Below are 24,347 nucleotides of genomic sequence, written 5' to 3' on the forward strand. Positions count from 1 at the left end.
AGGTTTGCCTTTATCAACTTCTCTCAAGATAGGTCTACCTCCTGCTGCACCTTTTTCTTCTTCTTGTGCAAGCCGTTCCATTGCCTGCCTTTGCTTTTCCAGAGGGGTATTCCTATATCTGTTTCTTGTCTTTCTAAGTCCCTGCCTTGTTTTTCAAAAAAATTGTGTGCCTGCATTTCTGTTGTAAGTCTATACCTTCTGCCTTTGTATATAAATGAGAGTCCCTCTGGAAACTCCCATTTGTATTGTATGTCTGCTTTTTTTAGGGCGGTTGTCAGGAACTTATATTTCTGTCTAATTCTCAATTTAAAAGGAATTTCTTTAAATATCTCAACCCTATTATCACCCATCCTTAGACCGGTTTCAAATCCCTTCTGGAGAACTGTTTCCTTTATTCTTCTAGTTATGAAAGTAACCAAGCAGTCTCCAGGCTGCTGTGTTCCTCTTTTTCTCCTATTTCTGACCCGGTAACAGGTCTGTATAGCCTCCTCCACCCACTCCTCTCTTTCTCCTAACCATTCATCTAAGATTTTTGCTAAATGCTTTTCTAGTCTCTGGTTCTCTCTTGCTCTGGTAAATTGCATATTCTCACCGTATTCTCTTTTTGTCTCATTTGTGTCATAAGAACAGCATCTTCTAATATATCCAGTCTACCCACAACCCCACCCACAGCCTCTTTACACACTACTTCTTGTTTCACTTGCTCGATTTTTTCAGAGGTTTTCTCAAATTCAGCCAATTTCTCCTCAAGTTCTTTAACCTTTACATCCATTCTTTCTATCTGCTGTGACAGCTGAGCTGCTCTATCCTCTATCTTAGTTATTACTCATTTTCTGAAATAGTTCCTACATCTGTAATCCAAAATCCTTCCTCTGTTGAGCAAATTGCTCCATTACAAAGTCTGCCAAATCTGGTTTAGGGTCTGTTTTTCTCTTCCTGTGTTGATCCTCTTCTATCTGCTTCCCGCCCACCACCAAAGTTGCTTAGCTTTTTCAGGCATTCTCAAAACAAAGTTTTTACTCCCAAGGTCACAGCTCAATATTTCTCTCAATATATCCTCCTCTGCTGTGTGCAGCATTATTTTTATTGCCAATTTTGATAGCAGCGTTATCAGACGGGCAATTTGCCTTGACAGGCAGGGCTCGGAGGTTAGAGTCATCCTCTGCGTCAGGATGGCCCTTGAACCCAAGAGCCATGCCTCTTTGGGATCCTGAGTTCCCTGGTTTACCTTTCTTTTACCTGCCCTGCATCTCCCAACGAGAGACTCCCTTCACTTCCTCTGTGCCATGCCAAACTTCGTGAACTTCTATCGTGCTGCCTCTTACTTGCCTTTTCTCCTGACCAAAAAGTCCTAACCTCGGCCACCTTCCTTCATAGGGGATTCACTCCACCCCCTTGATAATTTTGGTTGCCCTTTAATGAACTTTTTCCAACATCCTTCTTGAGACGAGGCAGCCAGAACCACACGCCTACCCTGCAGTGATTGCCGTTTGCTGCTCCTCACTTTCCCTTCTCCTCTTCCAGCAATGGTTCAACATGTACAAGCCCATCACCGTCAACACGGAGCAGCTCTCTGAGGAGGCCGATTCCTTTGTGAACAAGCTGGACCCAAACAAGGTCTTCCGCAGCAAAAGCAAAACTCCGGTGTTGAAGAAGAAGCTGCCGTCCCAGACGCCCTCCTCCCAGAAGGGCCAGGCAGGGACAGCCCCCAAGAATCCGCAGCAGGCTGGAAGCTCCTCAAGGAGACGGGAACCCCAGCCCTGACTGACCTTTGCCCTTTGACTGTGCACCACTGCCCCACCCCCGAGAAAAGGCCTCCTAGTTTGTGGCTGGTGGAGCATTGAATGGGACCAAGATGTATTTATCTAAAAGTATTTATTTAAAAGGCTTTAGGCTCCGGTTGAATTTCCTTTGTGCCAAACGCAACCAGTGGGCTCAGGTTCGACATGGCCCTTCCTTGGAGTGAACGTTGCTAATAATAATGCTAATAATAATTATTATTTATACTCTGCCCATCCGGCTGGGTTTCCCCAGCCACTCCGGAAGGCTTACAGCACACATAAAAATATAATGAAACACCAAATATTAAAAGCTTCCTGATACAGGGCTGCCTTCACATGTCTTCTGAAAGTTGTGTAGTTCTTTATCTCCTTGACATCTGCTGGGAGGCCATTCCACAGGGCGGGTGCCACTACCGAGAAGGCCCTCTGCCTGGTTCCCTGTAACCTTGCAGTGAGGGAACCGCCAGAGACCTTCAAGAGGAGGACCTCAGTGTCCGGGCTGAGTGATGGGGGTGGAGACGCTCCTTCAGGTATACTAAGCCTGTCTAGGGTTCATAATGCAATGGCTGGCTATGGGGGATTCCTACTGGGAATCCCCTTTCCTGTCTAGATTGAGGAGCTAAAGTGCACAGAGGGTGGGGGGAAAGCAACCCTCCCCTGGGAAGCATCCTTTGAGCAACCTTTCTATGGCACTGATGGGAGTTGTAGTCCAAAACAGCTAGAAGTGCACCAGGCTGAGAGCCAATCACTTTTCAAGTCATAAACCAAACCACATGTGAATTGTGTCCCAATCATCCTTGACACGGCGTCAGATGAAAGAAACGCAATCTGCAATTTGAGCAATTGCGGATAAGAGAGTTTGGAGGTTTGATGTTTGCCGCTGGAACCATCAAGGGAAGGGGGCAGCCATTGCATGCAGGTGGCCCTAGTTCGTTTGCGAACATCTCTAGTTAAAGGGAAAAGGGTCTGGGAAGGATCTCTGCCGGGGATCTAGTGGCCATGTCACCAGTCAGGACTGTGGGTACAGCTCCCATAATCCCCTGACCTTTGGCCATGTAGACTTGCGCAGACAGCATCCAGCAACACCTGGGAGGTGCTGAGTTACCAAACTCTGCCTTGGGATGAGATTTTCATACAATCAGAATTGTAGAGTTGGAAGGGAGCCAAGTGTCATCTAGTCCAACTCCCTACAGTGCAGGAATCTCAACTAAAGCATCCATGAGAGAGGGCCACTCAACCTCTAAGGAAGGAGAGCTTGTAACCTCCCAGGTTTTGAAGAATTTGAATTTGTTTGAAGAGTTAAACAGGAAGAGGGTGTTTCTGTGTCTTACAGCAGTGCTTCTCCTTAAGCTGGAGAGCAGGCAGATGCAGCCAGGCGTCTTACGCCTGATTGTACGTCATCGCCAAGCCTAGAAATTCTCCTGCATCTTTCCACAATTGTTGCACATAGTTCACAAATAGCACCTGTCTAATTGAGTGCACTGGCAGAGGGTGGTTGGGGCTACTTCTGTCTACAAGGAAAACGTTGGGTCAACCAGTCTATAATAACTGAAAGTACTAAAGCGATGGTGTATTTTTCAAGGGCAGCGTCTCACAGCACACCCCTTGAGCATCCCTGCCTAAAGGGATTTTTGCAAGGCTCTTACATGAGCGCTGACATGCAGCTCACTGGCAGCAGCTGAGTGAGAAGAGCACAGGGCAGGCAGGAACTTACACCTTCCAGCCTTCCCTTATTTTCCCCCTAAAAAAGTGCCCTCTGTTTATTAGCTAAGAACACAGATTGATATCTGCTTGCACACTCTAGGGCACTGTGGCCACAGCAGACAGCTTTCTGCTATGGATCTGTCCCAAGTCCCAAATTCAGCTTCCGGTTGATGGGAGTCCAGATTTCACAGTCGCTGCTCAACACTCTCGTCGCCCTCGCAGTCTGGCTTCCTGCTCCCATCCAGCCGAGGGCGATTGTGAAAGTCGATGAAGATGTTGTAGATGAAAATTCCAAGGAGGCTTCCCAACATCGGTGCGACCACTGGGACCCACCACCAATTATTTGATGCGCTGGGGGGGGGGGAGAGAAGCTGGTTTTATTCAGTTCTAGAAGAAGCCAGGAGCAGAAATTGACCTCAGCTGCTTCTTTGACAGCACCACTGGGGCCCACATGGTTCTCTGTAGACCTGGTGGCAGTATTCAAAAGAATCTGGTCCAGGGATGGGCAAGCTGTGTCCCTCCTGTTGCTGGATGGTGACTACAGGTGACAACCATTTTGAGCAGAGGTTCCCTTCCTGACCCCCATGAGTGTCAGTGGAGCACTCATAAGCCTGTCCTGCCCCAATTTGGGGCCACTTCCAAGTCGGGAGCAGTGTGTGTGGGGGCGTGATCATGCATCTATCGGACCCACACAAAATGGTTTCTGCCTGTATCTTCCCCATCCTTGAACTGGACCATCACTTGCCTGTACCACCCTTCAATTACGTCCATCACAAATCAGCCTTCCTTTAACGCAAGGGTGGCCCCTCTAGAGATTGTTGGGGTGCAACTCCCATCATAGATGGCTGAGCTGTCTTCAAGGGCAGCCCCAAGTAAAGCGTGTCGCAGCAATAAAGCCTGGAAGTTAACAGAGCATGGAGCGCAGTGGCCAAGGCATAGCTGGAATCCAAAGGGATTCCAGCTGAGGGACGGGAGAGTGCTCCTTGCCATCAAGACCACCTGAGCCTCCGCTGACAGTGTTGAATCCAGCTGTACCCCCAAGCTGCTCCTTCAGAGGGGAGTGCAACCTCATCCAGATCTGGCAGTCTCCGACTCTGCATCCCCAATTACACAAAACAGGATTCAGATTCAATTTATTGGCCCATTGTGCTTCCAAGCATTGCATCAAGTTCAGGAGACCTGTTTCCACCCGCAGCTTTTTTATACTCTCATTTTGTACTTTTAAAAGGGGGAGATCCTAGGTACACCCCCTTGAATTCCTTGGAGAGGAGGTAGGGTGCACATCAAAAGCACCTTCTGTATCCTTACTTCAGTCTTTAACAAATGTGATAGCTCAATGCACGACCTAACTTCTCAAATTTCACCTAACGTTGGGCGAGGAGGTTCAGACCTACCTTCGCATCCACAAGAGCTATCAACTAATTTGTTTCAATTGATCTGTATTTAAGTAAGTGGTTGTTGCCCACCCTGCACCTGACGGGCAGAGCAAACCAGAGCAAACCAGGAATAATAAGAAAAAAAGGTTCAGTAATCAAATTTAATCAATCCATGCAAATAAGGGAAGCAGAAAAGGAGGGGATCTGCAATATTCACCTAGGAGACACCTGCCTTGTGAGCAGCACATGTGAACAAGTTTTAGGGGTCTTAGTAGACCACAAGCTTAACATGAGTCAGTGGTGATGCAGCAGCAAAGAAGGCTAATGCTATTCTAGGCTGCATCAACAGAAATATCCCGATCACAGGAATAGTACCACTCTATTCTGCCTTGGTCAGACCACACCTGGAGTACTTTGTCCAGTTCTGGGCACCACAATTTAAGGAGGATATTGGCAAGGTGGAATGTGTGCAGAAGATCATCAAGGGTCTGGAAACCAAGCCTTGTGAGGAATGGTTGAAGGAACTGGGTACGTTTAACCTGGGAAAGGAGACTGGGAGGAGATATGATAGCCATCTTCAAATATCTAAAGGGCTGTCACAGGGAAGATGGACCTATCTTGGTTTCTCCTGATCTGGAGCGTAGGACATGAACCAGTGGCTCCAAGTTACAAGAAAGGAGATTCCAATGAAAACTTAGGAAGAACTTTCTGACGCTCAGGGTCCCTTCCCACTCCTATGATTCTATGGTAGAGAAAAGGAACTCACCTGAAGACCTCCAGCCCCCATCCAGCAACGGCTGTGAAGATCCTTGGTGGCAAGTCTCTGGAAGGGTTAATGGCGTAGCCGGTGTTCATCCCCAAGGACATGCCAATGACCGCAACCAGCAGCCCAACACTCAAGGCATGGGTGCCTGGAAGCGCACCCGCATTCTTCAGGTCATTGATGGCAAGGATTCCAATCAATAGCACAGCTGTAGTGATGAACTGCGGGGATGAGGCCAGGAAGGAAGGAAGGAAGGAAGGAAGGAAGGAAGGAAGGAAGGGTGAAATAAAAGGTGGCAGCCCAGAGGCAGAAGAGGCCACTCCAAAATAAGGGGAAAGTCCAGTGTGGGGACCAATGGGGAACAGTCATTACAACCCCTTTCCCTTGCTTGCTTACCCCTTAACCCACCTGAGGCAGACACCAAAATGGCGCCCCCCTTCCCTGCCAGGGAAGAAGTGGTGAAGGAAGAAAGATTGACATCAGGATCCACTGCCCCAGTGGATTCTGCCACTTGAGGCAATCACCTCATCTTGCCTCATGGCTGGGCCAACTCTGTCTTAACCCCCTGCATTCTTAAGACTGATTGGGTACATTTGTCTCTTAAGGAAGAGTCCCGTAGGAGGACAATTATTATCTTAGCGTTTCAGTGTGGTCAAAGCTGTCCGTGTCTATTATCTAGAAGCCATAGAATGACTCCCTATGAAATAGTTGTGTTTTAACTGCTTTCCCTTATAATCCTACTGTTTAATTCTTTTAGCAAACCACTTTGGGGTTGTTTTTTTAAAGTATATAACAAGAAGTATATAACTTTAATGAACTAACTAAATAAAGTCAATCCTGGTGCACCAACCTCATTTATAAATCCGCCCAAAGTCGACATGTACGGAGACGGATAGGTGGCAAAGATGTTTGCCGTGCCAGTGGGTCCCTCAACAGTCAGGGTCCCCCCGGTATAATCAATCAAGGCCTCTGAAAGGGAAGCAACCAGATCACACAGTTCAACAGCAAAAGCACAAGTTGGAGAGGCTACAATTGGACTTTTTGATCGAACCACTCTGCCCTTGCACGGACCCACAATGTGTGTGTGTTTATGAGAGATAAGGGTGTGTGTGTGTGTCACTGAAACAACTAAAAAATCAAGTAGTACTTCTTTCTCCCCAGCTATTTTAGTGGCTTTGTGAGGGGTTGGGGGTCAAGGGAAGTAGCATACCATAATACAGTGAAAACGTCGTAGCAGAAGCCAAGAAGGATCCCACGAACTGGCCAATCACATACGCCGGAAGCTTGTACCATGGCAGATTCCCCACGACACAGTTTGCAAATGTAATTGCTGCATTCATGTGAGCACCTTCCAGGGGCAAAAGAAATGGCAGGAACGTGAGAGTAAATGATGGTAATAGTGATAGTAGTAGCAATAATACCATTTGCAAGCCACCCCTCCACCGTGCCAATTCTTAGAAGGGCTATCTTTGCAAAAACAAAAACACATCAAAGACCAATTCTGAGAGCGTTTGCTAAAAACACAACATAGGGAAATGCTAAGTGATGGGAAGGAGAGCCTTCTCTTTTTTGGCTGTTTTCCTTTTCATTTAGATTAGTTTGTTTTTTATGGTAAATAAAATAAAATAAAAAATAAAATGAAAAAAAGCAAAAGAAGCCAGTTCCACACTTCCATTCCACACCCTCAGCTGCTGGAGGCAAGGAAAGTCAGCAGGTGGTAACCAGATTATGGAAGTTGTTCTACGCATCATGGAGTGGGTGTTGGGATCTGCTTCTTAATCCTGAGAACTATGGTTCTGTGAGTGTAGCGATGGCCTCAATGTTGCGTCAAGGCTGAATCTGTACGTTTCTAGACCTCCGGTATGTGGAAGTTCTCCGGATCCTTTACAGAAATCAGTATAAAACAGGGATGTAACACAAAGATGAAAACAGCTTTCCTCAAGCTTGTGCCCAGATTATGGGTGCCCAATGGCAACCACGACATAACGTGACATCATGACATCGTCTACTTCCGGTTTCTACTGGAAGTCACTTCCAAGACTTTGTAGGGCCTTGGAGGTTGTGTCGGAGTCCCACTGTGTGGGTGATGAGCACCCACACCAAAAAACTGTGAGTGCCCTGACACCCAAGGCCCCTTAGAGTTGGCACCAGTGCTCATGCCCTCCAGGGCTTTGATTCTACAGCTGTATAAACGACTAAGAATGTAAGAAGAACCCTGATGGATGACTGGATCCCTTGCCTGTCTAGTCCAGCACCCCCTTTCACAGTGACCAATCAGGTGCTCCTGTGAGAAGCCCAAAATCAGGAGGACCTGAGTGCAAGGGCACACTCTCCTTGTGGTTTTCAGCAACTGCTGTTCAGAAGCATTGCTTCCTCCAGCTGTGGAGGCAGCACATAACCATCATGACTAGTAGCTGTTAACGGAGAAATCTGAGGGCTCCCTTAGACAAAAAACAAGGACACCAGCCAGGAATACCAGAGCAAAACAACAGCCAGTAGGCTTGGTCTTTATTGAAGACTGTCGCGACAGGACTCCCACCTGCCACAAGGTGGAACAAGATGGAAGCCCTGAACAAAAGAGAACCCAAACTTTTATTAGCTGCTAATCCCCACGTTACACCCCCCAAACTACATCACTCATACATCACGGTTACATCATGAAAGGGGAGGTCTGGTGGCAGTAATCTGAGCATCCTGGACCCTGCCCAATGGTTCCCCTTGCCCTCCACCAAACACCCACCAAATGTAACAAAAAAAGATATTTACTTTTCCCTGTTTCCCAGCCAAGTTAATCACACCCTTTTGTCTTCATCTGGGTTTCTTATTTCTGGAATGGCTATATGTCTGGCACTCAGGTATCAGGATGCCAGGAATTATCACTCAGGCAGAGGGGCTGCTGAGGAGCTGAGCTCACATGTCTATATGAATTTCTGAAGTTTTCCCTGTGAGCCAGTATATAGGAACATTTATCAGGGAATTGTTACCTTTGGTATCGTGCAGCAAAGGCCCTTTGAATAGTTAGGAAGAAACTGTGATGAAGTGTTTTGTGGGGACAAATCACAAAAGTCACAAAAGTGATTGTGCTGGTTTTGGTAGTGGGCTGCATGTGCATGATATCTGCTGGAGGGGCAACCCCCCCAACCTATACATAAATTCCTGCAACATAGCCATCGATTGCCCTCTTGTCCTCCATGAACTTGTCTAATGCTCTCTTGGAGCCATCACTGCCTCCTGCGGGAGAGAGAGTTCCACACTTTTCTTTATCTATCCTGAACCAGCTTCCTTGAATGTCCATGAGTTCTAGTGCCATGAAAGAGGGATTAAAACTTTTCTCTATCCGCTTTCTCTTGGGCTAGGTTTTGTATTGTGATAGGAATTTTATGGTCTTAAATATATGGTAATGTTCATAAGTGTACCAACCAAGCACATACATAGATCAGCACAGGAAGACCAACCTGGAACCATTTTGATTCCTAAACTGACCAAATCTTTTCTCTGCAAGGTCAAAATGGAAAAGCCTCCCCATTGTCTTTTCCTTCACAAATCCTGTCTTAAGGGTATGTCTCTTGTTTGAATAGGGTGTGAGCCTGTGACCTGACCCAGGAACTAAGTATTTATCATTACAAAAGACTGGCCAGGCTCCCCAGGAAATCCAATCAAGTAACCTGCCAGACAGGAGATAAACAAGGACAGGAGAAAAACAATATTAAAATTTCTGTTTTAGACCGCTTTTTCTGTGATGTAGGTGTGATGTATCTGAGGGGTGGTCTTAGGCTACACCCCTTCTGTGATGTATGTATGATGTTTCTGGGGGTGGTCTTGATCTACAGGGTGGCAATTTCAAAAGTCTTTATAAGGCCTTGCACACCATTTTTCTAGGTCCCTCCTCTCTCCTGCAGGTGAGGGGAGCACCCTGTTGCAACAGATCAATAAAGGCCAAGTCTACAGGCTGCTGTTTTGCTCCAAGTAATCCTGGTTGGTGTCTTTGTTTTTTGTCAAAGGGAGCCCTCGGATTTTTCCGTTAACAGTAGTCTAAAACCTCTGGAGGACACCAGGTTGGGGAAGCCTGCAGTAAAATCATCGTGGCAGAAAATGTTATGAAACACAGAACCTCTCTGGAACAGCAAACGGAAAGAAAGAGAAGCACTAAGATAATATAGCAATCTACCTTTTAGAAACCAGCAAGGGGTGGATTAAAGCAATTTATGTCCAGATCTGAACGGATTGAAACTGCATCGTTGATATTAAAAGAGAGATCTGCCAGGCTCATTATCTACCAGACTCACCTGAGATTCCACCAGCTACGTGAATTCCTAACATGACACCAAGTCCAAATCCCAGATTGATGCTCAGAAAGTCCCCAAAGCTATTCTTTCCTATTACCACCTGGGCAACAGAGCCCTGTCCAATAACCTGTGGGGGAAGGGGGAAGAAGAGAGACCCATATGTGTCAAGGTATCCATCGTCATGGTAGCAGGACAACATCACCCGTGCAAAGATCGCTCTTGTCGAAGCGATGATTCTTCAGCATCAACTTCGTTGGACTGGTCAAGTTGTACTGATGCCTGATTACCGTCTTCCAAAGCAACTACTCTATTCACAATTTAAGAATGGAAAGTGAATGGTGGAATAATGGTGGTCAACAAAAGAGGTTTAAAGACACTCTCAAAGCAAATCTTAAAAAATGTAGTATAAGCACTGATAACTGGGAAACACTGGCCTGCGCTCCAGTTGGAGAACAGCCTTTACCAAAGGTGTCATGGGGCTTTGAAGATGCTCAAACTCAGGATGAAAGGGAGAAACGTGCTAAGAGGAGGACATGCTAGGCAAACTCTCACTCCTGTCCAGAAACCAATGTCCCCACTATGGAAGGACGTGTGGATCCAGAATTGGCCTCCACAGTCACTTACGGATTCACAGTTAAAACCATGTTCATGGAAGACAATTATATATATATATGTGTGTGTGTGTAAAATTTTTATTAGTTTTTTAACATATCATTTATAACAATAATTAAACATACTTTTACATCTTATTCAATTTTTTTGACTTCCATCAGTCCTGTCTGAAAATTCTCCAGTCTAATCACTTAGTATGCATTTCTTATTTTCCCTATTACATTTCAAACTCATAACCAATTTCCCTATCTTTTTCTACTTTGTAACACTTCGTATATTTCTCCTTACAACACTTCTTTTAGTCCTACTAGCGTAATTTGTTGATTGCAGTTGCTCTTCAAATAATTCATATACTTCTTCCAATCTTCTGTAAATCTCTAGTCCCGCAGGTTTCGAATCCTTCCTGTCATTTTGTCCAGTTCTGCACAGTCCATTAACATGGAAGACAATCTTACTTGGCTACGAGGGATCGCCAAAGAAGAGCTCTAACCCACTGAGCTGTCCCGGCTGACATCAATGTATGACATTTACAGACCACCCTTTCTTCCAAGGAGCTCAAGGGCGTGTATCGTATTTTTCGCCCTATAGGGCGCATTTTCCCCCCTCCAAAAATGAAGGGGAAATGTGTGTGCGTCCTATGGGGCGAATGCAGGCTTTCGCTGAAGCCTGGAGTGCGAGAGGGGTCGGTGCGCACCAACCCCTCTCGCTCTCCAGGCTTCAGGAAGCTATCCGCAAGTCTTGCAAGCCCAGCGGGAGGTCCTGCAGGCTCGCAAGGCTTGCGGGCAGCAGCCTGCAGCGCAAAAGCTTGGGGGACAGCGGGGAGGCACAGCGCTGCCACCCCGCTATTCCTCGACCTGGTCTGGAGGCTGGTGGGGGGGGAGAAGCAAGCTTGCTTCTCCCCCCTGCCATCCCCCACAAGCTCGGGGGATAGCGGGGAGGCGGAGCACCACCACCCCGCTATTCCTCGACCTGATCTGGAGGCTGGCGGGGGGAGAAGCAAGCTTGCTTCTCTCCCCCCCCCCGCCAGCCCCACAAGCTTGGGGGATAGCGGGGAGGCAGTGTGCCGCCACCCCGCTATTCCCTGACCTGATCTGGAGGCTGGCGGGGGGGAGAAGCAAGCTTGCTTCTCCCCCCCGCCAGCCCCACAAACTCGGGGGACAGCGGGGCAAGCCGCTGCCCCACGGAGGCTAGAGAGGCTGTCCCTGAAGGCAGAAGAGGGAGACGGAGCGCTCCGTCTCCCTCTTCTAGCTTGGGGGTGGCTGCGCAAACCTGGGGGGGAAATAATTTTTTTCCCCTTGATTTCCCCCCCAAAAAACTAGGTGCGTCCTATGGGCTGGTGTGTCCTATAGGGTGAAAAATACGGTGCATGGTTCTCCTCCTCATCCCCACAACACTCCCGTAAGGCTGAGAGACTGGCCCGACGTCACCCAATGTGCTTCGTGGCTGAGTGAGGATGTGAATCCTGGTCTCCCATGCCAGAAGCATATTACCGTATTTTTCGCTCTATAACACGCACCCGACCATAACACGCACATTGTTTTTAGAGGAGGAAAACAAGAAAAAAAATATTCTAAATGAAACAGTGGATGTATGATTTTTGTGGTTCATGCTGTGGCCACAGACATGTGATCTGACGGTGAGTTTGGGGTAGCCCAATGCAAAAATCCTGAGGATCCATGTGGATCCGTGCTTTGTAACCACGTTTTAAGTGGGGAGGGAAGGAAAAGCACTCAAGGGACAAGGAACACGCGTGGGGTGGGTGGAGAAGGATGCTGTTAATAATGCAGAAGAGGGGTATAAGAGGAGAAGGCTCTTATAAGAGGAGTGGGGAGGAGAGAGGGACAGAGAGCTGGCTTGCGAAAAACTTTGCTGTTATTTAGCGAGTGGGGAGGAGAGAGGGACAGAGCCTGCTTGCGAAAAATTTTGCTGCTATTTAGCGAGTGGGGAGGAGAGAGGGACAGAGAGCCTGCTTGCTTTAAAGGAGCCAACTGGACAGGAGCCGCTTACACTCGTGTAAGCGGCTCCTCTCCTCTCCCGCTTTTCTCCTTTAAAACAAGCAGGCTCTCTGTCCCTCTCTCCTCTCCACTCAGTGGCTCTTCTCCCGCTTTGCTGTTTCAAAGCGAGCCACGGAGGAGGGAAGGAAGGGGAACCATGGATCCTCTGCTCACGACTGCAGCAGATTCCCCCCCCCCCCAGCCACCCGTAGGCATTCCCTCCATAACACGCACAGACATTTCCCCTTACTTTCTAGGAGGAAAAAAGTGAGTGTTATGGTGCAAAAAATACGGTAGTTCCCTTCCAGATTCTAATGCCACTATCCCTGCCTAATTCCAAAGTGTCTAATACTGAACGTAATAGCGATGATAATGGATTAAACAGCCCTTGCAATAATAATACTCTATTTTTAGCCAGTTAGATGCTTAGAAAAATAAAGAAAAATAAAGAAAAAATGAAGAAATGTTCCCAATTAAGTTGGGCGTAACGGTGCTTTTATCAGATGCTTCCTTCAAATCATGAGACAATGGGTTCCAATCCATAACCAATTAATACAACCAGATACCTAATGCAAATTGAAGTTCAGTGCAAAATGTCCTCCCCCGTTTTCTCCCATAATATCATCTTTGAGTCGGGTTGTTGTTTGCTATTCCAAATATACTGTTTAGCATATGAAAGGTTTGCTGATCTTCAGGTGGATCACTAAACATGGTTAATGAGCAGTGCTCAGGTCGGCGGGTCACAGCCTGTGTGTGGGAGACATTGATCCTTCGTGTCCAGAACAAGGAGTGGAGATGACCGTTGCCGAGTCTGTATGCCTTTAAAGCACCTTTGAAGTCTATCCTTTCCCTCAAAGAATTCTGGGCCCTGTAGTTTGCCCCTCTCAAAGTGACAGTTCCCAGCAACCTTTAACAAACTACAGTAACCTTGGGTTACAGATGCTTCAGGTTACAGACTCCACTAACCAGAAATAGTACCTTGGGTTAAGAACTTTGCTTCAGGATGAGAACAAAAATCACGCGGTGGCGCCGTGGCGGCGGCAGCAGCAGGAGGCCCCATTAACTAAAGTGGTGCTTCAGGTTAAGAACAGTTTCAGGGTAAGAACAGACCTCCAGAATGAATTAAGTTCTTAACCCGAGGTACCACTGTTCTTTGAATGTGCTTTAAATATATAGTTAGCACACACAACACTGCAGTGTTCAGAAGAGCTCCGAGGCAGGATCAGACCTAACAGATGCATTTTTGCACACACACTGACAGACTGGAGAATCGTATCTCAGAATTTAGATATGTGCACATTTTGAGGGATGCCTGTTTTGGTTCCGCTAATGTTTTGCAAACTTGATGAAGTCTGCTTCTGATGCAGACTGGGTCCCCTTCCTGTCTCCTTCCTCATCCACACACATCACTTTTTCAGGAACAAGAAGGGGGAGTGCATGCCCCAGCCTTTGCCACCCCCTCCTTGAATGACCCCAGCACCCTCCACCCCTGTCCTGCTCACCATCAGGATGAAGGTGGACAGAGCCTCTGCCAGCCCCTGTCGGATGGTTTCATTTCGGATCGTCAGCCAGCCGATGACTTTCTTCAGCATCTTGGTCGCCGACAGGCAGGATATTCAGTCCCTGTTGGGAAGGCAGATGTCATAACTCCTGGTGGCACACTCTGAAGCGAGTCACTGTCCTCTCCTCCCCAGCCCTGACTGATGCCTGGTTAAAGGGTAACAAGGCAATTAAGCAGCCGCCTGATCTGCAACCTGCTCTCTCCGCCCTTCCTTCCTTCCTTCCTCCCTTCTTGCATAAAACTGTAGCATTGGAAGAAACCATGAGGGTCATCCAGTGCAGAAAAGTTTTGCTGGACGTGGGGCTCAAGCCCACAGCCCTGAGATTAAGAGTCTTGGGCTCTGCTGCAAGAAAGGATTTAGTTATACAAGACCTAGGTTTCAAACGGAAGTGATTGAAGGGAAAGTGAAACTACTGAAGGCTGCATACAGCATACTATTAGAATGGGAGATGAAAGATGAAGAGGTAAAATCAGTTATGATTAAATGGGCACAAGATGTAGGTCACAACATTATGATGGAAGATTGGGAAAAATTATGGAAAACTGACTTTAAATTTACAGATTGTTCCCTATTGAAGGAGAATTACATGAAGATGATGTATAGATGGTACACAAAACAGTGCAGTTAGGGAAAATTAGTTCAAATATATAACTGTGACTTTAAAGATGAATGGGAACCCTTTACAAAGTATTTGAAGACACAACAAAGGGAACTGGACTCCTTGGCTGGTTTTGAATAAACATTCACAAACTTTTTACTGGTAATAATCATCTAAATAGTTTGAGGATCTATACAACTTTGTAACATGCAGAAAACAGCAGTCTCAGAGAAATCAAAGACTGGAACTGAGGGAAGTCGGAGGGTGGGGGTGGGTGGGTTCTGTGGGGGGAGGGAGGGGAGGGAGGAAATATGGGGGGGGGATGTTATGTACTGAGTTGAATAGGATCCAAAATGCAGCAGTCTGATTGGTCCTAGAACAATAGGATCCAAAATGCAGCAGTCTGATTGGTCCTAGAACAATAGGATTCAGAATGCAGCAGTCTGATTGGTCCTAGAGCAATGCAGCAGTATGATTGGTCTGCAGGAGCCACCCAATCCGGCTCCAGATGGAAGTGAATCCACAACCTGATTGGCCTACAGGAGAATTCCGGAATTAGCCAATCACGTGCAGCCCATTGTGTAAATAATGTATATAAAGCAGATACTTTGAGGGGACATTCATTCCCTCCTCACCACTATGAGCTGAATAAAGAGCATGAAATCCACACTCGACTCTGAGTATATTTCAGGGGATAAGGATGATATGCTTCTGGATAATATGTTTTGTTTTAATTTTGAATAAAAAGTTATTTTAAAAAAAGAGAGTCTCAGGCTCTGCTGACTGAGCTAGGTATCCTCATTACCCCGTGAGCCACAGAAGCAATTTATCATCTCTGCCTGATGACATCAGATGCACTTGGAAGAAAAACAGACCCGCCTTAAGGGAAGCCCGCATGCATAGGATCCAAGATGAGACCCAAGACGCCCAAAGAAAAGAAAAAAGGAACTCCACTAAGCAGTTGAAGAGCACCGTGACCCCCCACGTGTGAGCTTCATGGCCCAAAGGGAATTTGAGCCCCAGCCTCCCAGGCCCCAGACCGACCTTCTAATCCAGTGTGTCTCAAACTTGGGTCCCCAGCTGTTGTCTGGACCCAGGTTTGAGAAACACTGCTCTTACCACTATGCCGCACCACCTCTACACTCACTGGCTGCTCCTCTCCAGGGCTTCAGGTGGCATGGTGGGGGTCTCTCCCAGCCCTCCTTGGAGATACCAGTGGGGATTTGCATGTGACATTAATGCTCTGGCCTCTGAACAAATCCTTCAATAGGACTGTTCCCAGGTGGCTTCCCTGACCCTGTGGAGCCCAATCACCTGCATGGTGGAAATCTTACAGCAAGCTTGGCTGGGCACATGTACAGGTGTATATGCCTCTGAATATCAGTTGCTAAAAAGTGCAGGTGGACAGAGTGCTGTTATGCTCATGTTTTGCCTGCAGGCTTCCCAGAGAGGCATCTGGTTGGCCACTGGGAAAAGAAGATGCTGGACTTGATGGGCCATTGGCCTCAGCCAGCAGGTATGTCTTATAGATTCATAGAATTGTAGAGTTGGACGTGACCTCAAAGGGTCATCTATACATCCCCCAGCGATTCAGGAATTGCAGCTGAAGATTCCCTGACAAACAGCCATCCAGCCTCTGTTTAAAAACCTCCAACCAAGGAGAGTCCACCGCCTTCGGAGGGGGTTCGTTCTACGGTGAAACATCTTTTACTGTCAGAAAATCCTTCCTAATGTTTAGCTAGAATCTCTATTTGTGTAATTAGAATACATCAGTTTCTGATACATGGTGTTTTCAAGTCCTCGTGAAAATTCATCAGCATTGTAGTGTGGATTTCTCCTAATACACGCACTTTTGCAAAGCATCTTTCCCTAAACAACAAATTTGTCTATGTTAGTTCCACTAATATATGCATTTCTGTGCACACTTCACCCTGGCCAGTGCATTTTTGTAGGCATTAATTGGTTGGAAAATTGCCATTTCTAAGAAGTGCGAATTTTGAAGGACAGATGTACTCTGCTTTTTATTTTGTTTCCAAGACTGTGGATGGGGCTGGTTCTCTTTAAATGTGAATTCCTCCCCATTTCTGTGTCTAGTGAATGTATATATTTGAAGGAACTTGTCTGTGCTTTATACGGAATAAAGTTCTAACACTTCTGCAGCCAGCAAATCCAGGTTAAAAACATAGCATGAAAATTTACGGAAGTCCACTAGGGGGCAGCGGGATAGCAAACAGCAAGCACTTTCTCTGAAGCGCTGGATGACCTGATGAAGACCACCTTGTCTTATCATGGGCATTCATTTTCGGAAGATTTGTTCCTTCTTTGCATAGTATTTGCATTGCTAATTCTGGAGTTCTGGATTGTTCTTGCTCCTTATTAAATAGTATCCATCTTAATTCCCTCCGCACCCATCCTGCTCAAAGTTTTATCACTGATTTACGATGGACATAAACACTTCAAAAGCTGCATGCTGCTTTCTGGCTGAAAAAAAATGTTTACTATGCACAGAGCAAAGTAACAATGCTAGCCAATGGCAGTAGGGAGCAAAAGTCCAGACCCAGAAATACACACACACACACGATAAGGGCATCCCTGGGTTTCCCTTTATGTAATCTCACAGCTTTTGGAAAGACCATGTTTAGTGTGCATGCAGGAGCCAGGCCCTGTGACCAAGACTGGGGCCTTCCTAAGTTTGTGCTGAAGACGCAAGGTGTGGCCTCACAGGTGAGGCCAATTGGTAACTCACAGCACCTGGTGGCAAGAGCTGGGAAGGGATATAAGGTCAGCATTTCCCTTCAGCTCTTTGCCACAGCAACACGTTCCCTGCCTTGCTGCATTTGGTTCCTTGACTCCTTGCTCCTCGGACCCCTGACTTCGTGACTCCTTACTTCTTGATCCTCAAACCCCTGACTTCGTGACTCCTTGCTTTCTGATGTCGGGATTTCAAGCAAGCAGAGCCTCCAGCTCTTAGGAATTTGGCCACCCTCCAGGTGCCCGGCTTGAATCCTTGTGACCTCCCCTGCCAGTATCTGCCGGCAAGATCAAAGGAGGTCTCCAATCGGCGATTCTCCTCAACGTGAAGGAGAACACACCACTCCTCCCCCAGGGAGGGGGAAAGAGACAGACAGAAATATATTTACATGTCTTTATTCCTGTCTTTCACCAGTACAGAGAAAACATGTCTGCACACTTTGATTCCCAGCTGCAGAGAGAGAATAAACCCCACCCATGTACTTCCAGTACAGGGTCATGTGCTGCTCTGAGGTAACATCCGGCTCTCAGAGCACTTTACAAACTGTTCCTGGTTCCCACGGTATAATCCAATAACACCCACATCCTGTTTACCATTCCAGCCACCTGGTGCTTGCTTCTGCATTGGTCCTTTTTCGTAACATCCTCCCCCAAAAGAATCAATGCGTGTTGCAGCAAGCAAAGCATGATCCAGAGAAGAAAACAAACAGTTGTTATACACATAACACTCCCCTGTTGTTTCAGTTCCACCCTTGGAACTCCCCGCCACTGGTTTCCCCAGTGTACCTCTCTGGTTGTCTGGTTTCCAAGGAATGAGTGCATCTGCATTACCTTGGCTAGCAACTCTCTGTTGTGTCTTTGTCTCTGACTTAGACACAGCTCCAACCTGTCCTCGGTTGTTTACAACAGCAACACATGCAACAGCTAAGTTAGCAAACTCTTTTGAGTACCTCTTGGGTGGTTGACCCTTTGTAACTCTCTCAGACCTACGTATGAGGTGCTGATCCTCTCTGCTCACTGGTCCAGTCTCAGGACTCTTTGGAGAACCAGTTCCAATGGTAAACAGTGGTTCATCCTTCAGTTGTGAAGGCTTATCCATTGTGTGAGACTTCCTCTCAATGACTGTGACAACTGAGCTCTCCGAGCTATCAGTGTCATCACTTTCTGTACAGCTGAAATCAGTGAAATCATCATCATCTGAATCGTCCTCAGTGGGAAATGTGTGTACTATCACTCTCTCCTGTTCAGGAGCACTCTCTAGAAATTTTGTGAGAATCACCTGACCAGATTCAGACAAAATTACTCTGTAGAGACCCTTTTCATACCCCACAAAAATGCCTCTGGCATTCTTTACTCCACCTGGAGCTTCTGTTCTCACATGAGACCCAAAAACCTTGAAATGGGCAACAGAAGGTTTTCTGTGGAACAGTTTCTCAAAAGGAGAACTTCCCAACTCTTTTGAAACCTTTCTCATTTTCGTATAACAGTACGACATCAGAGACTCGGCCCAGTACTCATGTGGCAGATGTGAACTTAGCAATTGCGCTTTCATCCCCTTTTGCAATTCTCTGTTCACCCGTACACAGACACCCCTGTTCCACGCTTCCGCTGAAACAGCAATCTTGTGTCTGATCCCCTTCTTCTGCAGGAACCGCTGGAAATCCTGTAAAAGAAAAATCTGCTTCTCGTCTGTGAATAGACAATCAATGTTAGCATCATGCATACTCTTAACTTTGTCACAAAACTCCTGAAACCTCTCCAAGGCTTCCTGTGGCTTTCTCAATACATAAACCCAGACATAGTTTGAGAAATGATCCACACACACAAGATAATATCTTGCATTGCCTCTAGATGGTTCTAGAGGACCAATCACATCAGCATACACCCGCTGAAATGCTCTGTTGACTCCGGTCTTCTTCTTGCTCACACCTGCAAGAGAAACTAGGTTAGACACAGATGAATTACATTCCATGTAATCACTGTGTGCAAAAGTCAACAAATATAGTCCATCCTTCTGTTTGGCAGAAAGATATAGCTCTCCATCTTTGTAGATCTCGCAGCTCTCAGCATCGTAGGACAGTTTCAGTCCTCTCTTTGCAATCTGCGAAACACTCAGCAGATTGAACTTCAATTCAGGAACCAAGTAAACATTGTTTATTGTCAAGTCCAGACTCTTAAGATAGACAGTCCCTTTTCCGGTCGCTTCCAGCTCCTGACCGTTGGCCTGTGTCACAGTGAAGCTTTGCTTCTTAAACGTTGAAAAGAGTCCTCTGTGTGGGGACATATGAACCGTGCAGCCCGTGTCAATTATAAACGCGTTCCCAACATCTGGCGTGGTTCCCTTCGCCATCAAAGCTTTTGCAGGTTTCACCGAAGTCTTGGTTTGACCTTTGCCTGACGCCTCAGGCTTTGCTGAGCGGCCCTTCGCTCCTTTAGGCTGACGTGGCTTCTTGCAGTTCCGCTGAAGATGCCCAGCCTGTCCGCAATTGTAACACTGGACAACGTTCAAAGCTACAGCCTCCTTTCTAGTAGCTTCATCTGCGGGGGAATTAGAACTCCGTTCCTCCCTCCCCCTGTCCTTTACTTCCAGTGCAGCAAGCCGGCTGTGTTCATCTAGAACCACGGCATTCAGGGGAGGTGGACACGTTAACTCTCCCCCCTTCTTGGCATCCATGCTGAATCCAAGGGTCAGCTTTGCACTCAATCTCAAGCCAGCTTTCACTTTTCAAGCCAGTAAACTCCAAAAGTCTCTCGGTTGTTTACTGCTTTTTACAGGCAGGCAAACCTTTGGGCTGTTTATTTTCAAAACCCTTGCACAGCTGCACAGATACACTTTCGATTTCCCAGGCTCTTTTTAGCCATTCTTTAACTGGCAGACGTTGCCTAGCAACCTGCTCAGGACGGAACTCCTTATCTCACCACAGGAATTCCTGGTATGCAAGCTTGCTCTTTCAGAGCTGTTTTTCAAACGCAGCTTGTGAACCAGAAATTAAGCCTTTCTGCGTTCATTCTCTCTTGCCCGAAATGCTGCATACCTTTTCTGGCTCCGTTGCCTTGGAATACACTCCTCTCGGTGTCCAGCTGTCTGTTTCAGCTTTCTGGCTGCAGGCAGACGCTTTTCTTTATCTCCTTAGGTGCAGAGGATGGCAACGATTCATCGACCTCTCACTTCTCATGTAGATTCTCATAGATCAGATAACCATCGGTCTGCTACCAGTTGTCGGGATTTCAAGCAAGCAGAGCCTCCAGCTCTTAGGAATTTGGCCACCCTCCAGGTGCCCGGCTTGAATCCTTGTGACCTCCCCTGCCAGTATCTGCCGGCAAGATCAAAGGAGGTCTCCAATCGGCGATTCTCCTCAACGTGAAGGAGAACACACCACTCCTCCCCCAGGGAGGGGGAAAGAGACAGACAGAAATATATTTACATGTCTTTATTCCTGTCTTTCACCAGTACAGAGAAAACATGTCTGCACACTTTGATTCCCAGCTGCAGAGAGAGAATAAACCCCACCCATGTACTTCCAGTACAGGGTCATGTGCTGCTCTGAGGTAACATCCGGCTCTCAGAGCACTTTACAAACTGTTCCTGGTTCCCACGGTATAATCCAATAACACCCACATCCTGTTTACCATTCCAGCCACCTGGTGCTTGCTTCTGCATTGGTCCTTTTTCGTAACATCTGACCCTCGGACTCTTGGCTTCTGGACTCATGTTCCTGCTCCCACCCCGCCATCTTGTCCCCGGTCCTGACGTCCCCAGCCGGGACTTCGATCGCCCATGAACTGGACCATGATAGGATGGCCATTTGTCATGGATGCTTTAGCTGAGATTCCTGCATTGCCGGGGTTGGACTAGATGACCCTCAAGGTCCCTTCCAACTCACAATTCCCTGATTCTTTGAGCGAAGGAGAAGAACTTTCCTCTGACGCTATCCCACAGATAACAACTCCTATCTGTCCCTGCCAGCCCTCCCTACATCCTTCCGTCGGCCGAGGCCTCATCTGAGCTACCCTGAGCTCTTCTCCCTAGGAGGGAGGTTGGGCAGAGAATGAGTAACTTACCCAGGTGACACACAAGGTGAGCATTTCGGCCAGAGATGGATTTGAATCTCCCCCGTCTAAATCCATTCCTCTTTATCATGATGCTGTCGCACCAGGTCAACCCAGATGTCTCTTCCTTGCTCCTTCCCTCTCAGCTTCCTCCTCCCCGAGTCCCAGCACCGCTTTGACTCCCGTGGGGCTGGAAGGGACCCAAAGGCCATCTACTCCAGCCCCACCTGCAATGCATTTCCTCCCTCCAACAAATCACTCTGGCCAGCTTTTCTGGTTACGTTCACCTGGGGTGGGGAGAAAATGACTTCTTGTGCTTCAAAGTTCACACTAGGGAGAAGAGACACCGTTCAGTTGCCAATCCTCTGAAACAGCAGGGCTTGGGCTGACCTCTTCAACATCTGAGGTGCCAGAACAGAGCCCAGGTTCCATCTGTCATAAGGTCTATTATGGGCTGGCGCTGAAGTCACAGTGACCTCTGCCAAAGCTGGGTTCTTTTTACAAGCCATTGAGGTTACCAACACAGAAGCTTGAGCGGTTATAACTATTTTTTTAAATTGTATTTTATTGTTTCAATATTTTAAACATATACAGTCATACCTTGGGTTACAGACGCTTCAGGTTGCGTTTTTTTCAGGTTACGGACCGCTGAAACTCGGAAGTATCGGAATGGGCTACCTCCGGGTTTCGGCGGTTGTGCATGCGCAGAAGCGCTAAATCACGCTTTGCGCATGCACAGAGGTGCCGAATCACAACCCACGCAGCTGTGGGTTGTGAATGCTGCAGGTTGCGAACATGCATCCTGCACGGATCACGTTCGCAACCCGAGCGTCCACTGTACAGTGGTGCCTCGCAAGACGAAATTAATTCGTTCCGCGAGTCTTTTCGTCTTGCGAAGCACGGTCCGTCGCAACTGTGCCTCTTCAAGCGGCTTTAAGAAAAAAGCGAACAAACTCGCAAGACGTTTTCGTCTTGCAAAGCAAGCCCATAGGGAAAATCGTCTAGCGAAGCAACGCAAAAACCGAAAAACCCTTTCGTCTTGTGCGTTTTTCGTTTTGAGAGGCATTCATCTTGCGGGGCACCACTGTATAGCCAAAACACAATGTTGTCTTTCTCTTAATTTTTGTCGACTTCCCACGCTGTTTTCCATGGAGTTTTTTCTAATTATAATCTAATTACTTCTGCTGCTCATAGCTCAAATCCTGCTCACGAGTTCAGCATACTATAATGTGAAAAAGGCCTATTCTTCCACAAAACACTCATCATTAGATTCTCTTAATTTTTCTGATAATTTTGCCAGTTCTGCATAGTCCATTATCTTACTTATCCATTCTTTGGAACTTCTTTTTCCTTCCATTTCTGCACATACAGAATCTTAGCTGCTGTTGTTACATATAGAAACAACTTTAACTAATTATAATTAATAGCAGGTCCCCACAACCAAGAACTGCAGTATCTAGCTCACCATTGCAATGATAAACCCTAAAAATATAATTGAGACAAGACGATTTAAGGAAAATTCACCAGAAACTATTCATTTTGGTTGTTGTCAATGGCTGTAGACATGCTGTAACATTACAGCACATGACTCCCTCTCCCCAAATCATGGGAAGTGTAGTTTACCCCTAAACACAGTGCTATAGGTCCCAGTGCAACACATGACTGGCTTATCCTAGAGATCACTACGTGCAAAAACTTGCAATGCCAGAAAATGATGTTGAGCCTAATATTTACCCTGAAATCCCAACCACCTTTCCCAGAACAATGTACGACACCCTGGACTCAACTATACAGCTCCAAATAGAACGTTTTATTTTATTTTAAATATATATTTTAATTAATTTTTCATTAATAACCAATATGAGCCACATTATTACAATATCAAATCATGCCAAATCATAATACAATTTATAAAGCCAATTATACATTCCAAATTAAATAAATTGGGTGACTTCCCATGTTCTGATCATCTGGAGATCGTTATTCCTAAATCCTGCACAGAATCTCATATATAATCCAAATACACCAATTCCGATCTTGATCCTTTCTTCTGTTTTTGCAGCCACTGGTGTAATGACTTCACTCGTATTCAAAAAATCCTTCTCCATTAACTTGCAAGAGGGATTTAACACCTGTAGTTTTCTGTGTAAATTATTTTTCCTTTGTACTCCCTTTCCTGTTATAATCCATTGTCCTTCTTGCGGGCTGTCTCCCTTGAAGAGCTGTTTTTCCAAAATGCATCAGAGCCATCGCCATCTTGTTTATCTGAGCCAAAAGTATACTGGCATCAGGGCTGACATTCAGCTCTTTGTTCTTCAATCTTCCCTTCATTTTTAACAAGCTGATGTCTCACCAAAGCAATTATAAATCCAAATTAATGCTCTCCATAGGAGACAGTGCCACAAAACCTCACAGTATTTTACACAGTCTTTCGTTTGAAGAACTCCATAGGTAGATTCTAAAGTTCTTGTAAAGTCCCTGTTGCATTCCATTTACAATTGTAATCCAATAGTAAATTCAATCCATTAATAGTTTCTTGGTTCATCTTCAGTGAAGGTTTGCCGGATCATAAATCAGCAAATATAATGTAAATAAAGTATATATATAATGGGAGTAGAGAGCACACTGGACTTGCTGTCAGCTGTGTTATCTTGTTAAAATTATCCATGACAATATTTTTGTTAAGTAAAAACAGAATATAAAAGCAGGTCAAAGTAGGCCAACATCCTCTGCTTCACCTTCTCTGATACCTCTGAGTAAGGAAGGGTCGATTGGGAGTTGGCTAGGCAGGCAAATGAAACTCAAAAGCCCGCATCTAATTTGTCAGGAAGTCAGTGCGTACAATGAAATTATTCAGTGTTTGATCTACT

At 46.4% G+C, this 24,347-nt stretch overlaps 2 protein-coding genes across 10 annotated transcripts in view; one reads left to right on the plus strand and one right to left on the minus strand.

Annotated features, from left to right (window-relative positions):
* The window catches only part of TPGS2 (tubulin polyglutamylase complex subunit 2), a 190,199-nt gene that overhangs the window by 116,954 nt on the left and 48,898 nt on the right, over positions 1–24,347 (plus strand). The window contains exon 6 of one of the 8 annotated variants that reach the window (XM_053409012.1): positions 1,525–1,691. The exons of 5 other annotated variants lie outside the window; for them this stretch is intronic. In XM_053409012.1, the coding sequence (XP_053264987.1) occupies positions 1,525–1,577 (53 nt within the window). In that variant the 3' untranslated portion in view covers positions 1,578–1,691. Of the gene's footprint in view, positions 1–1,524; positions 1,889–24,347 lie in introns of those variants that run through there. 2 more of the 8 variants (XM_053409007.1, XM_053409006.1) reach the window with 2 other exon arrangements.
* AQP7 (aquaporin 7) lies at positions 3,547–22,077 on the minus strand. Of its 2 annotated transcripts, XM_053409016.1 has the most exons (7): positions 21,765–22,077; positions 14,019–14,139; positions 9,911–10,037; positions 6,835–6,972; positions 6,475–6,593; positions 5,628–5,845; positions 3,547–3,836 (listed from the first exon to the last, which is right to left on the minus strand). In XM_053409016.1, exons 2-7 carry the CDS (start codon positions 14,106–14,108, stop codon positions 3,671–3,673), a joined length of 858 nt encoding a protein of 285 aa, XP_053264991.1. In that variant the 5' UTR covers positions 14,109–14,139; positions 21,765–22,077; the 3' UTR covers positions 3,547–3,670. The 2 variants fall into 2 exon arrangements, with proteins under 2 accessions (XP_053264991.1, XP_053264992.1); XM_053409017.1 differs by lacking the exons at positions 6,835–6,972; positions 21,765–22,077 and having other exon boundaries at positions 14,019–14,206.

The sequence above is a fragment of the Podarcis raffonei genome, chromosome 11 (genome assembly GCF_027172205.1).
Source record: "Podarcis raffonei isolate rPodRaf1 chromosome 11, rPodRaf1.pri, whole genome shotgun sequence".
In the NCBI taxonomy this organism is placed as follows: Eukaryota; Metazoa; Chordata; class Lepidosauria; order Squamata; family Lacertidae; genus Podarcis; species Podarcis raffonei.

Excerpts from the sequence above, each read along its gene's own strand:
- AQP7 (XM_053409016.1), bottom strand. The coding sequence starts at position 14,108 with ATGCTGAAGAAAGTCATCGGCTGGCTGACGATCCGAAATGAAACCATC. Across the intron at positions 5,846-6,474 it reads TGGGCGGATTTATAAATGAG|TTCATCACTACAGCTGTGCT; the intron begins GTTGGTGCACCA and ends TCATCCCCGCAG. Across the intron at positions 3,837-5,627 it reads TGGGGGCTGGAGGTCTTCAG|CGCATCAAATAATTGGTGGT; the intron begins GTGAGTTCCTTT and ends CCCCCCCCCCAG.